General features: G+C 42.2%; 1 protein-coding gene across 6 annotated transcripts in view; it reads left to right on the top strand.

The window, feature by feature from the left end:
* Nucleotides 1-207: 207 nt before the first annotated feature.
* Nucleotides 208-15503, top strand: part of TCF12 (transcription factor 12) — a 308920-nt gene continuing 293624 nt past the window's right edge. The window contains exons 1-4 of one of the 6 annotated variants that reach the window (XM_054041495.1): nucleotides 208-478; nucleotides 1347-1506; nucleotides 1942-2077; nucleotides 2873-2945. In XM_054041495.1, coding sequence (XP_053897470.1) covers nucleotides 1958-2077; nucleotides 2873-2945 — 193 coding nt within the window. In that variant the 5' untranslated portion in view covers nucleotides 208-478; nucleotides 1347-1506; nucleotides 1942-1957. The remainder of the gene's footprint in view (nucleotides 479-1346; nucleotides 1507-1941; nucleotides 2078-2872; nucleotides 2946-15503) is intronic. The other 5 variants (XM_054041496.1, XM_054041494.1, XM_054041501.1 and 2 more) reach the window with 5 other exon arrangements.

The raw sequence follows: 15503 nt of genomic DNA on the forward strand, positions 1-15503 counted from the left end.
AGGCGATGCCGAGCGGTGCCAGGCTCACCCCGGAGCCGGGGCCCTTGTGCGGTTGCCGCCGTTCTTGGGCTCCCCGGAGCCGCCCCGCCCCCGGGCTTGGGGCAGCCCTGATCGCACAATGACACCGGTCCGGCACGGGGAGCTCGGGTCAGGCCCCGAGGCTGCCGCCACCAACCGGTGCCAGCGAAACCCGCCCTCCGGGAGCGGCGATGGTGACCCCTCCTCAGAGTCCGCCAACGACGCGGCCAGGGAAGGGTTACGCGTTAATCTTGTGGCTGTTCCAGCAGCCGCGGAGGGATACGGAGCCGAAGCCTTGAACGTGGTGCTGCGGCTCCGCAAGCAAAAAAATGTCTGCCTAGGGGAGCCTACAAGTTCCTTCTAGCGGGGGGCGGGGGTGGCCGGCTCTGCCTCCCACCCAGCGGCTCGGCCGCTCGCGAGCGCGGCCCTGCTGGGTTCGGACGTCACCGCGGGGAAGGAGGTAAATTTTGGGCAGGGAGGGAGAAGTTGGGATAGAATCGGGGATGGGGGCTGCGCTGGGGCCGCACTAAGGGCAGGGGGCCAGAGGGGGTGCAGTGGGTCTTGCTGGTGGGTAGAGAGGGTGCACTGGGGGCAGGGGGCCGTGCTGGGGGGGGGTAGCGGAGGTGCACTGGGGGCAGTGGGTCTTGCTGGTGGGTAGAGGGGGTGCACTGGGGGCAGGGGACCATGCTGGGGGCAGAGGGGGTGCACTGGGGGCGTGCAGGGAGGAGAGGGGGTGCATTGGAGCAGTGGGTCTTGCTGGGGGGCAGAGGGTGCACTGGGAGCAGGGGGCGTGCAGGGGGCAGAGGGGTGCATTAAGGGGGCTGTAGTGGCGGCCAGAGGGGTGCATTTGGAGCTAAGGGGCTGCTGAGGGCCCCAGGGAGCTGCTGGGGGAAGGGAGGCTGCAGAGGGGCTGCTCTAAGGCGCACAGGGCGACACTGGTGCTGGGAGGCGGGGGCAGGAGCTCTGCTGGGGGCTAGGGACTCTTCTGGGTCCGTTCTCTCAGTCTTGTCGGGGGCTCTGGCAGGGCTGTAGCGGGCAGCAATTCTCCGGCTTGTGTTTTTGCGCCCCGGTCCCTGTGTATGGGCTGTCAGGAAAGGAAGCGCCCCACTAAGCTGGCGCTCCTGGGAGGACTGGAGCCCTGAGCACTCGTTAAACTCGCAGGGGCTGGGAATGCGGCACCGTGTGTGTCCCGTCACACGCCAGCCTGCTCGGCGCAGGGAGAGGAGCGAGCCCCCAACGCCCCCTCCTCGCCCGGCCGCTGCACTTTGTGTGTGTCTTTGCGGTGCAAAGACAGATCGCTGGTTTCAGAGACTATTTATTGTTTGCAGCAGCTTTGGGGCTCCGGAGCTGGTAGTTACAGCAAATTGTGTGTGTGGATAAAGCAAATTAACCCTCTCTGGAAATCAGGCAATAACAATGCTCAAGCAGACATGGCTCTGCTGAGGCACATCCACAGCCCAACTTGTCAGCTCCATTGTTGCGAAAACAGTGAGTCACTTAATCTCTCTCTTTAATTTTCCAGCTTTTGCTCGGTTTATTTATCTGTTTATGCCTTTTACTGGCCCAGGGGCGACCTAACCCTTCCTGTCACTTCAGACTCACTTGTGTGTGTGTGTGTGTGTGTGTGTGTGTTGCCTGAGGTGGAGTAGAAATTGAATGAGAGGAGAGAAGAAAGGAGGCAGAGGAAACTTAAGGAGAGTTGGCTAGTTTGAGAAGCTGCTGCTGGCTGATCTCATCCGTGTGCTCTGTTAAAGTGAGGCTTTCCCTTTGGATTTCCCTTCCCCCCCCCCATCAGTGTAAGGGATGCGAATGCTTGAGCCCCCTTCTTTGTTAGGGACAGATCTGTCCGTGCACTGACTGAGTGGTGTAGGCACCAGCCCAATGGTAAAGTGCTGCGTGTCTCTTTCCCTCCCTGTGTCTTAGGACTTAATTGAAGTGGATGAAGATGAATCCTCAGCAGCAGCGGATGGCCGCTATAGGAACCGACAAGGAACTGAGCGACCTGCTGGACTTCAGTGCGGTAGGATATTCTTCGAGGTCTTCTTATGGCTTCTCCACGGTAAAGCGAACCGAGAAGTAGGGGCGGCAGCCTGCAGGGCTTGGTTGGGTCCGACTCAGCCAATGTGCACACCTGAACTTTGATGTAATGTCTAGACTTCCAGATTTAATGCTCTAATACCAGCTGGGTCAATTGGTTTAACTGGTTAAAATCGGGCTGACCCGGAGATGCATAATCTAATAATTAATCTTTGTTAAGCCAGTGTGTGGGACTGAGAGTTTGTGGTGGGGGTTTCTTGTTCCTTTAAAGAAATGTAACTTGCTGGTGCCTGAAAGCTGCAAGGATCTCAGTTGATACTTTGTTTTGCAATCTTGGGTTGGAAATTACAGGCAAAGTATTTTCTCTGTGATGCTTTTTTTTTTTTTCAGACTGATATTTTTCTTTCAAAATATATAATTAAAAAAAAATAGAAAAATAGTGCCTCTTGCAAATTGGCTACTAATTAAAGTTATACAGTGCCTTTAGATCTCATAAAATAACAAGCTGTATATTTTGAGCAGTAGAATTTATGATGTATAATAAAGACTTTAAATTACTGTAATAATCTCAGGTTTTCCTGTTTACATTGCTTGCTTATACAATAGAGAGTTTAGTAGCATTAGTGAAACTGCAAAGATCATTCTAGATTACTTGTTTTATGGTTCTTCTGAATGTATGTCTTAAAGCCTGTTTTCTGGCAGAAATATAGGCCAGTGAACTGTCATATGTTGAATTTTTTTAGCCCACAGACAAGATTTATAAAATGGGGGTTTTGTTGTTAACTTAAACATCTGTTGTGTTTGTTTGTTTTTGCAGATGTTTTCCCCACCTGTTAATAGTGGGAAAACCAGACCAACTACATTAGGAAGCAGTCAGTTCAGTGGATCAGGTAAGCTGCTGTTGAGAAACCTAAAGTTCAAGTCACTGAATTTGGATATTTTAATTTGGTGGGTTTTTTTTTTGTTTGTTTGTTTTTTTCTGCATACAAAAACTAATCTTTCAGTTGCACACATGTTCTTAAATTTGACATAATCAAAATAAATGAAGATGCCTTATTTTGACCTACCTGATTTTTTTTTTTTTTTTAGTATAAAAGGCCCATAGTTGTCTTTCATTGTGGCTTAACGTTCAATTTGTTTGTTCAATTCAGCACAGTGAAACATCAAGTATCTCTAGTGCTACAGACATGCAAGTTGGGTTTTTGATATGTTGGGTTCAGAATGTCCACTTCTTGCTTTTTGTTTCAGTTTTGCTAAATTTGAGCTATGTCTTTGAACATACCATTTTAATGTGTTACCATAATATATTAATAATATATCAAATAATGAAATAATTCCTGAAAGACTTGTGAATTTATTTTAAATATCCATCCCTATGAAAATGATCAATTATAGGATTAATACTTTACTAAATAATGTATGTATAAATACAATCAGAGTGAAATAACTTTATAAATAAGTGGAAAAATTATGCATGCATGTTTATGTATTGGTCATGTTCTAATGTGGAAGTCTAATTTTCTAATAGCTGCTTCATGTTGATATAGCGGAACTCTGGCTGGTAGAACAAGTCTAATTTGTTCCTTCATTAATACAAAAATTTACAGTATGTGGAATTTTTTAAAATACACCTACATTTTAAATGCTTAATTTTTAAAGTCTTCTAGTTTGGCTTCTACAAAGAAAAGAGGAAAGATAAATTAGGTTGTTAATTTTGGTATGTGTCAATATATTTATCAGAATTGTATACATTTTTAAACAGTAAAGGGAAAATGGTGCCTCTTTTGTTGTCTTCCCCCTTTCCCCTTCACAAAGTTCTCTTTGGAGCCTGTTTTGGTACAGGAAATTACAATTTCCTTGTGCTCTGTATCCTTCTGAGCTTTGGCAGATACGATTCTCTTTCGTTAAGCCTTGTCAATACTGCTATGAAAACCAAATATATTAACAAAAATATGTTGGATTTATTTCACTACTTTGTGCCTCTTTTGTTCTTTACTGAGAGAGTATCTGCTCTATATATTGTCAGTTTTCAGAATGTTGGGGACAAACCTGTAATATGAACTATAAGGTCAACTGTATAAAAGTCTTTATATTGCATAGTCTTCAGAAATAATCTTTTTTTAAAAGAAACCATACTATTTACTCATGCAGTAGTGATGTTAATTACTTTGTGTATCTTGTATGATTAAAAGAAGGCTTAGTGTTTTTATTTTCAACAAATAAAAAGGTAACTTTGTGGCACTTATTAAATTAACAGTCAAGTATTTCTTTGAAAATAGACTGTAATGTTGTCTGTATATTTTGTATATTGTTAGAGTTGCCAGAGCAGTCTAAATGTATTAATGGTGGCAATATTAAAAAATAGAGTTCTTGTTTAAACTTTCTTTTCTTGTATGATCTTGGATGATTTAAAGTAGGAGATGGGGATTACTCAGTATTTTGAAAGTGAATGACATTTGAAAAAAAAAAAATAAACACAATAATCTAGAGTCTCAGAAGAATATATTTTCAGAAATTTCCTAAAATATATATGGGATTTTGGTGTACTCATTGCATGTTAAAAATACTTAAGTTATTGTAATTGCAGTACAGGTATCTGCATGCCATATGTTGGTTAAACAATCTTTCATGCAAACCTTCAAGTGAATCTCTTTCCAAAAATCTGCATCATAAGTGGGGTATCCCCCCAAACTATCCTACATCAATTGGGTACATCTTACAAATATAGCTAATAAGAACTTGCTATGAAAATCAAATGTTACATGGTCAGGAATGGTCTAGATAATACTTACTCCTAGTCCAGTCCCCTGGACACAAGGCAGAAGATCTCTTGAGGGTCCCTTCTAGTCCTACAATTCTATGAGTCTTTCTTTAAATTTGAGAGGTGCAAAGTGACAGGGTTTGTATTATGAGAAGGACAAGGAGATGTTTAGTTTTTTGGTTTCCCCTTCTCCTTAGTTTGTTTTTCCTGGATAAGTAAATTTTACATCCATGTCAAACAATAAATATTTAGTGGGCAATATAAATCTTCAAAGATACCATTCAGCGGTTGGTGAGTCTGTTTCCAGGCCTGCTTCTAGGCAATGATTCTCCCAGAAAAGAGCGAACACCAAAGGGTTTAACCAGAAAAGCACAATCTTTTTTTTTGGGGGGGGAAATAGTGTTAATGGTTGGTTGAATTTTTTTTTTTTTTCTTTTTTTATTGGGAAGCCTAATCTTGTCTGATGTGTGAGATCATCACGGAGATACTATGCATGAGGGAATTAATTACTCTGTCTCTCAAGCTACAATCTCAACAGAAGCCACTTCCTCATGAGCAGGATAATGGGATATTGTATGCCAAACTATCACTTACACCATTCTCATGTAAGAATAACGACATCTAGTAATACTTAACCAGATACATTTTAATTCAGTGTTTCTGGTTGTAGGGACTGTATGGTTATAGATTCTCAGTTCCCTACTGCAAAGCAATCTGTTATATAGATTCTGTGTTCCCTGTACTGTTACAGTGACCTCAGCCTTGACCTAGAGGGATTACTCGCTGCAGGACTGAGAGGTGATGAACTCTATATTAGCTCAGTTCTAGGACATGGTTAGATATCAGAGATGCCTTTTTGAGAAGATTGACAAAGTGGAAGTAGTACAGGTATTTAATTTCTGACACCCAGGTTTAATTCTGCATTGTACTCTTGATTTAATTTTAAGAATATTCTGTAGTTTGTAGAATAAATGTTTGAACACTGTTTGTTTTTTACTACTAGAGACCAAATTTAAAAAACAGGAAAGGAAAATATTTCTTCAGGTCCCTTAGGGGTATTCAGTACCAAGAAACACATTTATGCATGGATTTGTAAAACAATTTTTTACCATGGAGAATGTAGCTATGTCTATTTTTAAAAGGCTTATTTATTTTTGACTTAATACACAGAATTTGAGATATAACCTTTTTATGTCTATTTGTTTGACTCAATGATTGTGCTTGCAATTATGCCTTTCTGGATTACTTTGTGAAGATGTTACTTCCTTTACTATTTTGCCATCTTAAAATAATTAGCTTTTTCTCCTTTTTCCAAATGTCCTGTCTCCGCTAGGCTAGGGTGTTGGTTGGTTGTTGAAACACTTCTTAAATTTCCAGTTAAAATCTACTAAAATGAAAGATAAATTTTTTGTCCTGAAACACTTAACCTCTCTGTGCCAGTCGTAGAAAGACAAACATAGCTATTTATGAGTCTACGAAGTTCTTGTTGAGATTTGTTTCAAGGTACAATCCTAGAAACTATAAATTAGAAGGATGGGAAAATGCCTGCTATGTTAGTTTATTTGGTTGTTAACGGGAAAACTAACAAATGTCCAAGAATGTCTGAGTGCCTCTCTTTCACATTTTAGCTTCTCTAGGTGATGTGGATGGCAGGTGCAAGTTGACAATCTTAGTGCTGCAGCAAGTATGATATGATTTAATACAGCCATGTTTCAGTCATCGGTTATTACAAAAGTATATGTGTAACTGAATATAATAAAACAGGAAGTCAGGGTACTGTGACTGAAATATGATGTTTGGCAGGGAGGTACCATAGGTTAACACATGAATGTTGTGTTTTGGGATGTTAGAAGATAAGGTGTTTAGGAATTTGAGAATTAAACTGCTTGGTGGGTATGTGGAATTTGTGGGGTCAGTGTTTTTATTTTTGTTTTGCTTTTTTGGGTGGGGGGAGGGAGAGAGTTTGCCTTCTAAAGGCTCATCATTTGTGAATGAAAGCTACAGGTGAAATAAGTGAATCTGATACATCATGATATTTTATGACCGTAAATCATGTAACTTGCTGATAATGTCAAATAATTTAATCAGATTAGTGATGGGAGTGAATATATTGAAAAAATAACCTGATACAAAATAAGAATGACAGTTAAATTGCAAAAATACTTTGCTATTGCTGTCTCCTGCTAAAACAAAACAACCTCCTCTCACCCCCACACCCCCGTTGCTTTCATTCTCTCTATTTCTGCAGTCTCCAAGATAGAAACTGCTTACATTGCCCAGGACTTTCTGTACTGGAATTTAAAATTTTTTAACTAAAAATGTTTCTATGATAGCATGACAGCAAGGAAGCATGATTTAGAATGTAGTAAAATGAATGGCCAGAGGCCCATCCATCAAAACCAGATAAGTCAAGTATTCGAAACCTGGATGGCTACCTTTACCTGATTCTCTAGTCAAAAATATGGAGGGACTCCCATTAAAGGCCATTTGTAATAGGCAAATGCCTGTCTTCTACAATATATTAGTGTTTCTGTGGTTCCCTTAAATAGTCAAAATGTTGGACATCTGTTGCCTATGTAATTGGTTTGACGCTGAGGTCTTTGAGAAACGTGTACACAATTGCAAGTGTAAAACTATATGCCCAAGTTGGTGTCCACACTGTGCATGCACACACAAACCTTTTCCCTCCTCTCTCCCTCTCCTACCCCCCTGAAATCAGATCAATGTGCACAAGATCGTTTTCCTGCTCTAGTCCAAATGTCCCTCCCTCTCTCTCTCTCTCTCTCTCTCTCTCTCTCTTATATATATCTATATCGAGACACACACACACACACACACACAGCAAACATGTACTCAAGCAGTTGCCCTTTCTACACCTTTGCATGTTAGAGTCAAGTGGGCTTTAAAGGGAGTGGCTCGGCATAAGCAACCAACTAGGGGCCTGATCCAAAGCTTAATGTAGTAGAAGAAAAGCCTCCCACTAACTTTAATGTCCTTTGAACCAAGCCCTATGTGTTCAGACTGAATCTGCATAGAAATTTCTTCCATAGCAGATCTGGTTAAATAAATAGCCAGTTTCACCAATTATTAAAACTCTGTAGGAATGACTTGTATCATCCAGGTTAATTGCCAGATCCCTCTTGAGGGTTAGATTAGCAATTCTTCATACAAGGCTCAGGAGATAATTGCTTAAGTGTGGTGAAATGATCCATAGAGAGAGATTAGTTAGTCCATAGCATACCTGGCAGAGGAAAATATTGATTTTTTTTTTTTTGCAAGCCAAACTCTATCTTTTAGTCTCAAGAAATATGTTTGAGGAGTAAAATAAGCAGGGACTACACTTCACCTATACATCAAAAGTTCATTGTTCTTAACCTTTCTAGCTAGTCTTTATGAACAGAACTTGAATTCTTAAGGAGAACCAGTCCCCATGCCATCCTCCTTGGTGAAGTAACCTCTCTGCCTGATCCTGTTTCCTAAATTCTAGGAGTTGACAGATGATCCCATGTAGATGACGACTTCAGCCCTAGAATGATAAACATGCCAGCCCACGACAATCATTCTCTTAATTACAAATAAAATGAAGAGGTGATAAAAGATCTTAAGCTTTGGGAATTTGGTCATTTATTCATATTTTTAGTTGTCCAAAATACTCTGGTCATAATGTGTATATTTTTCATGAATTGATTGAAGGCAGGTAAGTTGAATGCATGTGTTCTATGCACCAAAGGTCGAGGGTTGCTCATAGTCATAAACTTTAAGGTCAGAAGGGACCATTATGATCGTCTAGCCTGACCTGCACAATGCAGGCCACAGAATCTCACCCACTCCCCCAACAAACCCCTGAGCCATTGAAGTCCTCAAACCATGGTTTAAAAACTTCAAGGTGCAGAGAATCCTCCAGCAAGTGACCCGTGCCCCACGCTGCAGAGGAAGGCAAAAACCCCGCAGGGCCTCTGCCATTCTGCTCTGGAGGAAAATTCCTTACCGACCCCAAATATGGCGATCAGCTAAAGCCTGAGCATGTGGGCAAGACTCACCAGCCAGACACCCAGGAAAGAATTCTCTGTAGTAACTCAGATCCCACCCCATCTAACATCCCATCACAGGCCACTGGGCATATTTACCTCTAATAGTCAAAGATCAATTAATTGCCAAAATTAGGCTATACCATCCCCTTCATAAACTTATCAAGCTTAGTCTTGAGGCCAGATATGTCTTTTGCCCCCACTACTCCTCTTAGAAGGCCATTCCAGAACTTCACTCCTCTGATGGTTAGAAACCTTTGTCTAATTTCAAGTCTAAACTTCCTGATGGCCAGTTTATATCCATTTGTTCTTGTGTCCATATTGGTACTGAGCTTAAATAATTCCTCTCCCTCCCTGGTATTTATCCCTCTGATATATTTATAGAGAGCAATCATATCTCCCCTCAGCCTTCTTTTGGTTAGGCTAAACAAGCCGAGCTCTTTGTCTCCTTTCATAAGACAGGTTTTCCATTCCTCGGATCATCCTAGTAACCCTTCTCTGTACCTGTTCCAGTTTGAATTCATCCTTCTTAAACGTGGGAGACCAGAATTGCACACAGTATTCCAGATGAGGTCTCACCAGTGCTGTCATAAACATACAGCTAAGGGTAGCATAAAATCCCTCCTTTACCTGTAAAGGTTTAAGACACTCAAATAACCTGGTTGGCACCTGAGCAAAAGGACCAATGAGGGGAGAAGATACTTTCATATCTGTGGGGGAAGGATTTTGTTTTGTCTCTCTTTGTTGCTCTCTCTGGGTCAGGGAGGAACCAGGGCAGGGAAAATACATCTCCTAAAGCCACATCTGAACTAAGCATCTAAGATTACAAATTGTAAGTAATAGGAAGGAAATGCGTTAGATTATCTTTTATTTTAGCTTGTCGATTTTTCCCTAGGCTAAGAGGGAGGTTTATTCCTGCGTTTTTTTTGGTAACTTTAAAGTTTTGCCTAGAGGGGAATCCTCTGTTTTGAATCTCGTTACCCTGTAACATTACCTTCCATCCTGATTTTATAGAGGTGCTGCTTTTACTTTTTTCTTTATAATAAAGTCCTGTTTTTAAGAATCTGACTGGGTTTTTAGTGTCCGGTCTGTGCTCCCCTTGGGTACCTTTTTGGCTGGTATATTATTCTCAAGCCTCCCCAGGAAAGTGGGTGAAGGGGCTTGGAGGGATATTTTGGGGAAATAGGAACTCCAAATGGTCCTTTTCCTGAAACTTTGTCTAACTCACGTGGTGGTGGCAGCAATACCATCCCAGGGCAAGGAATTTGTGCCTTGGGGAAGTTTGTAACCTAAGCTGGTGGAATAGAAGCTTGGGGGGTCTTTCATGCGGGTCTCCACATCTGTACCCCAAAGTTCAGAGTGGGCAGGGAACCGTGACTTGTATAACGGTACTAACACCTCCTTATCTCTACTGGAAATACCTTGCCTAATGCATCCCAAGATCGCATTCAAGTTTTTCATAGCCATATCACATTGGCGGTTCATAGTCATCCTGTGATCAACAGATAGTCCAAGGTCCTTCTCCTCCTCTGTTACTTCTAACTGATGAGTCCCCAGCTTATTGGGGGGAGGGATAGCTCAGTGGCTTGAGCATTGGCCTGCTAAACCCAGGGTTGTGAGTTCAATGCTTGAGGGGGTCACCTAGGGAACTGGGGCAAAATCAGTACTTGGTCCTGCTAGTGAAGGCAGGGGACTGGACTGGACTCAATGACCTTTCAGGGTCCCTTCCAGTTCTATGAGATAGGTATATCTACATATATTATTTTACTATTATTATTATTATTATTATAACAACAAAAATTCTTGTTGTTAATCCCTAAATGCATGACCTTGCCACTTTTTACTATTAAATTTCATCCTATTACTATTACTCCAGTTTACAAGGTCATCCAGATCTTCCTGTATGATATCCCAGTCCTTCTCTATATTGGCAATACCTTCCAGCTTTGTGTCATCCGCAAACTTTATTAGCACACTCACACTTTTTGTGCTGAGGTCAGAAATAAAAAGATTAAATAAGCTTGGTCCCAAAACCAATCCCTGAGGAACAACTCTAGTAACCTCCTTCCAGCCTGACAGTTTACCTTTCAGTATGACCTGTTGTAGTCTCCCCTTTAACCAGTTCCTTATCCACTCTCTTCAATTTTCATATTGATCCCCATCTTTTCCAATTTAACTAATAATTCCCCATGTGGAACCGTATCAAATGCCTTACTGAAATCGAAGTAAATTAGAGCCACTGCATTTCCTTTATCTAAAAAAATCTGTTATCTTCTCAAAGAAGATCAGGTTGGTTTGGCATGATCTACCTTTTGTAAAACCATGTTGTATTTTGTCCCAATTACCATTGACCTCAATGTCCTTAACTACTTTCTCCTTCAAAAATTTTTCCAAGACCTTGCATACTACAGATGTCAACGTGAACAAAAGCCTTAGATTATACATGCGTATTACTTATTTAGTAATAGGGGCTATGTATAGGACTGTGTAAAACGTCCTTAAAGCCAGAAGCAGGCAAAACGTATCTGATAGTTCGCCTTGGGCCTGATGTACCCAAAACTCTGCCCATATTCACAAACCTTCTTACGAATGTGGTGAGAATTCTGGGCCCTTTCCAGTCAGAATACCTTGTCCCTGCCCCCAGCAGATCTAGATGATGGTGAAGGTGTGACCTGGGGGGCCTGAAAATCATCTGATTTAGAATTGGCATGTTTGAGGATTTCATTCTGGTCCACTGCCCCTGCGTGTGTTTGAGAGTCTAGCAAGAAGGCTCACTGCAGTTGAATTAGGGGAACACTGCTTACTTGCTCCAGATCTTTCTTGAATTTGGCAGATGCAGGGCTGGGCATAGGTTTATTTGCTGCCTGCTTTCTGGAAGACAGGAATGATGGAGTGGGCTAGTTAGCTGGACACAAGGCTGCTTAAGTAAAGGGGTACTCCTGGAGGAATTCTATGTCACTGTGCATGCCCAGAATTCATGTGTCCACAGAATTCCCACCCCCCGCAGAAAATACGTTCTGCCCCAGAAGTGCTGCAGTTCTGCCTTTCGCCCACCAGAGGACACTGTGGTGCCAGTACATGAATGCAGCAGGCTGTTCTGGTGCCACAGCAGCCTCTGGTGGGCAAAAGGCGGAAGTGCAACATGCCAGGGAGAGTGTATTTTCTGGGGGGGGGGGGGTGAGGGGAATTTTGGGCAGGTTCAGTGGCACAGAATTTCCCCACGAGTAGAAGTTCATCACAGCACCTGGCCCATGGAGCCAGGATAGGATAGAGTGGGGCATATAAGGCTGCTGGGTGTGTGTCACAGATTGGGGTTCAGAATGGTTGGGGGGGGGGCAGACAAGGGTGTGGACTCAGGAGCTAATAGGGTGACAGCATTAAACCAGGGGTTGAATGGGAGTGGGGGTGCATGGCCACATGGGGACAGGGGAGGGGGGCTGCATGGCCCCATGGGGGAGGAGACTGCAGGGACCCATCTGGATGGGGAGTGTGGGGACAGGGGCAGATGTGTCTGACTGAATGGAAGAGGTTTGGCTTAGCCAGGGTCTGCATGGGGAAGGCTCCCCAACTCCCTAACAATCCTGCACTCCTCCCCTTTCCCCCCCCAAAAAACCAAACCCTATTCCATATTTCTCCCACCCACACCCAACAACCCTCCAGGTTCACTCCAGACTCCTTCCCTCTCCCTCAGCTCCTCCGTTACCCTTGCACTCCCAGCCTTTGCACTGCTTCTGATGGGTGCAGAAAATACAGTTTTGTATCGTAATTTAAATGGATGACTCAAAGTTCATTATTAATATGCCTAATAAGGAATCTATTTGTCAAAAAAAAAAAAAAATGACCAGAATCTTGTTTTGGTCTGTATTGTTAGATATACTTGCTGACAGATATTTGAAATAAATTACCAAAATAATTGAAACTGGCCTGATTATATTGTGTTATTTTGTCAAATTATGCAGAATTTTGAAGAATTTTTAATTTTTTTTGGTGTAGAATTCCCTCCGTAGTAAAGGGGGCAGAGAGGGTTCCAAGTCCTGTTGTGGGAACAAATAGAAGGAACTGCTCATCTATTTTCATATGAAAACAGAAAAACTCTTGCAGGGAATTGTTTTATGGTTGCATGAAGCACTGAGTTTTGTGTGAACCTGAAAGAATGCCATCTGGTTTTGGTTTGTGAAACTGGTGTGTATAGTACAGCCCTAGTTATAAGGCTTGCTACAAGTTGGTGCATGGGGTAGTCACTGTAAGAAAACAAAGGAAGAAAACCATGCTGAAACTATTTAGATGTGTGAATGATTTCTGTGTTGGGCTTGCATAACTAAAACTGCCCCTCAGGAGCAGACATGCCAAACCTGTGGGGGGGAAAAAAAGCAGAAATTGAGCTTGTTTTTGGCTTAATTGGCTTGTGATTTGCCTGTTGACTAGTTTTTGGCTTGTAGCTTGTTGCTTCTTTTTTTTGATCAGCTTCTAGCAAGCAGGCGCAAGGATGGCAGGCAAGGGGCAAGCAGGGGTAAGGGGGGGAGAGAGTCGGGTGCACAGCGGGCCCAACACAGTTCCAGACTGCATGCCGGGGGGATCTAGTCACATACTGTTGGGATTCTTAGGGATTGGCTTGTTTTGGCCTTGTTTTGAAATGGCATTAGCTTGATTTTTGGCTTATTTTGAAAGTCGGGGTGCTTATTTACCGCGTGAAAGTTGGCAACTGTGCTTGGGAGTTATAAAAGTTACCAGACCAACTAGTTGCACATAATAGTTGGGGTAACTGGTTGACCAGATAACTAGATCTTCACCACTAACTCCTTGTGGGTGGTTACACTTTTGAAAATGTAGCTTTTTTTTTTTTTTTTTTTTTTTTCGTTCTTTCTCCTGTCCAGTCACCCTGTGTTGAAGTCTGAGCCTCATGCCAGTCAAGGGAGGAATGACTTCCTTGCTGTCTCCTGAATATGTAGCTTCAGAATGTATAATAGCACTATGTCTCCTCTTTAGATACACTCTTCACAAAAACTGAAGAAAACTATCATTCAATGTATTTGTCACAGTTCAAACCAATTGTGCCTATATTTTCCCTTCATTGTCCAGCAAGGGCATCCACTCTAGGCTTCTGGCTCCTCAACTGTCACCTCTTGGGCGGAGGCCTGCATCTCTCTTTTTCCTGACTGCGGTATTTCCAGACTGTGCAGCTCCCTGCCTACACTGTGAACTCCCAACCAAAGTCAGGTTCCTAAGCATGCTTTTCTTTTCTCCTCCTAATCGGTGAGCAGTGTAATTGCCATAGTTAAGCTACCATACACCTCTTTCTAAGCAATCATATTTATTCTTAAGGTAAAAGCATTACAGAGAAAACATATTAAAAAAAATAAATAAAAACCTACACACATGCTACAAATGTTACCAGAGATCACCCTCGCTCTGAAAGTGCTCTGGTTGGTGATTAGTTCTTCAAACCCCACATGGGAGATTTTCTTGTGGTCACAAGTTCATCACAACTTGAACTTAGAGTAAGTATTCTCATAAGTAAATCAATTACTCCTTTATACAGTTTCTGTTTGAACATTCCTCATGTAACAGATGATCAGCAGATGAAAAGTCTCCCGTTCAGGGCGAAGCTTCTGAGGTTGAGTCTGTAGATGGAAGTTGGCAATCCTCTTGTCCCAAGTACTTCCTAGCAATTTCATTTCACACATATTGACCCAAAAGATCATTTGTGTCTGCTTCATCGTTCAACATAGTCTTTTGACACTCTCAGTACTTCCCAGGGATTGCATTAATTTGGTCTTCCGCCTAAATAAATTCCATGGAATTTCACAATAATAAATAAACATTTACATTTTTAATACAATGAACTCCTAAAATGTTAAAACTTAATTCAGGAAGGTTAAACTTAATTTAATAAGTTTTTTTTTTTGTCCAGGAAATTGCCATAACTGTCATAGCATTGACCTGTAAAATATTCTTTTGTTAGCCAAAACAAGGCACAGTAGTTTCTATCAGATGACCCTCATCCAATCCCCGGATGGCACTGGCACAAATTTACTCTGTTCTCAGTGAATAAATAGAGTGCGGGATGGTGTATAGTAGTCTTGCAAACAAACCCAGACACCTCTAAGCTTCTCTCTAAAATGCCCATTTGTGCCTTAATGTGTAGAAGACCTTCATGTAAGAATGGTCATACTGGCTCAGACTAAAGGTCCGTTTTAACCCAGTATCCTGTCTTCTGACAGTGGCCAGTGCCAGGTGCTTCAGAGGGAATGAACAGAACAGGTAAAAAATTGATCCATTCCCTATTGCCCATTCCCAGCTTCTGGCAAACAGAGGCTAGGGACACCATCCTGGCTAATAGCCATTGATGGACCTATCCTCCATGAACTTACCTAGTTCTTTTTTGAACCATGTTATAGTCTTGACCTTCACAACATCCTCTGGCAAAGAGTTCCACAGGTTGCATTGTGTGATGAAGTACTTCCTTTTGTTTGTTTGTTTTTAAACCTGCTGCATGTTAATTTCATTTGGTGACCCCTTGTTCTTGTGTTATGAGAAGGAGTAAAATAAGGATGTGTTATTACTTTCTCCTCACCAGTCATGTTTTTTTATAGATCTCCATCATATCCCCCCTTAGTCATCTCTTTTCCAAACTGAAAAATCCCAGTCTTATTAATCTC

The sequence above is a fragment of the Malaclemys terrapin genome, chromosome 10 (assembly GCF_027887155.1).
Source record: "Malaclemys terrapin pileata isolate rMalTer1 chromosome 10, rMalTer1.hap1, whole genome shotgun sequence".
NCBI lineage: Eukaryota > Metazoa > Chordata > Testudines > Emydidae > Malaclemys > Malaclemys terrapin.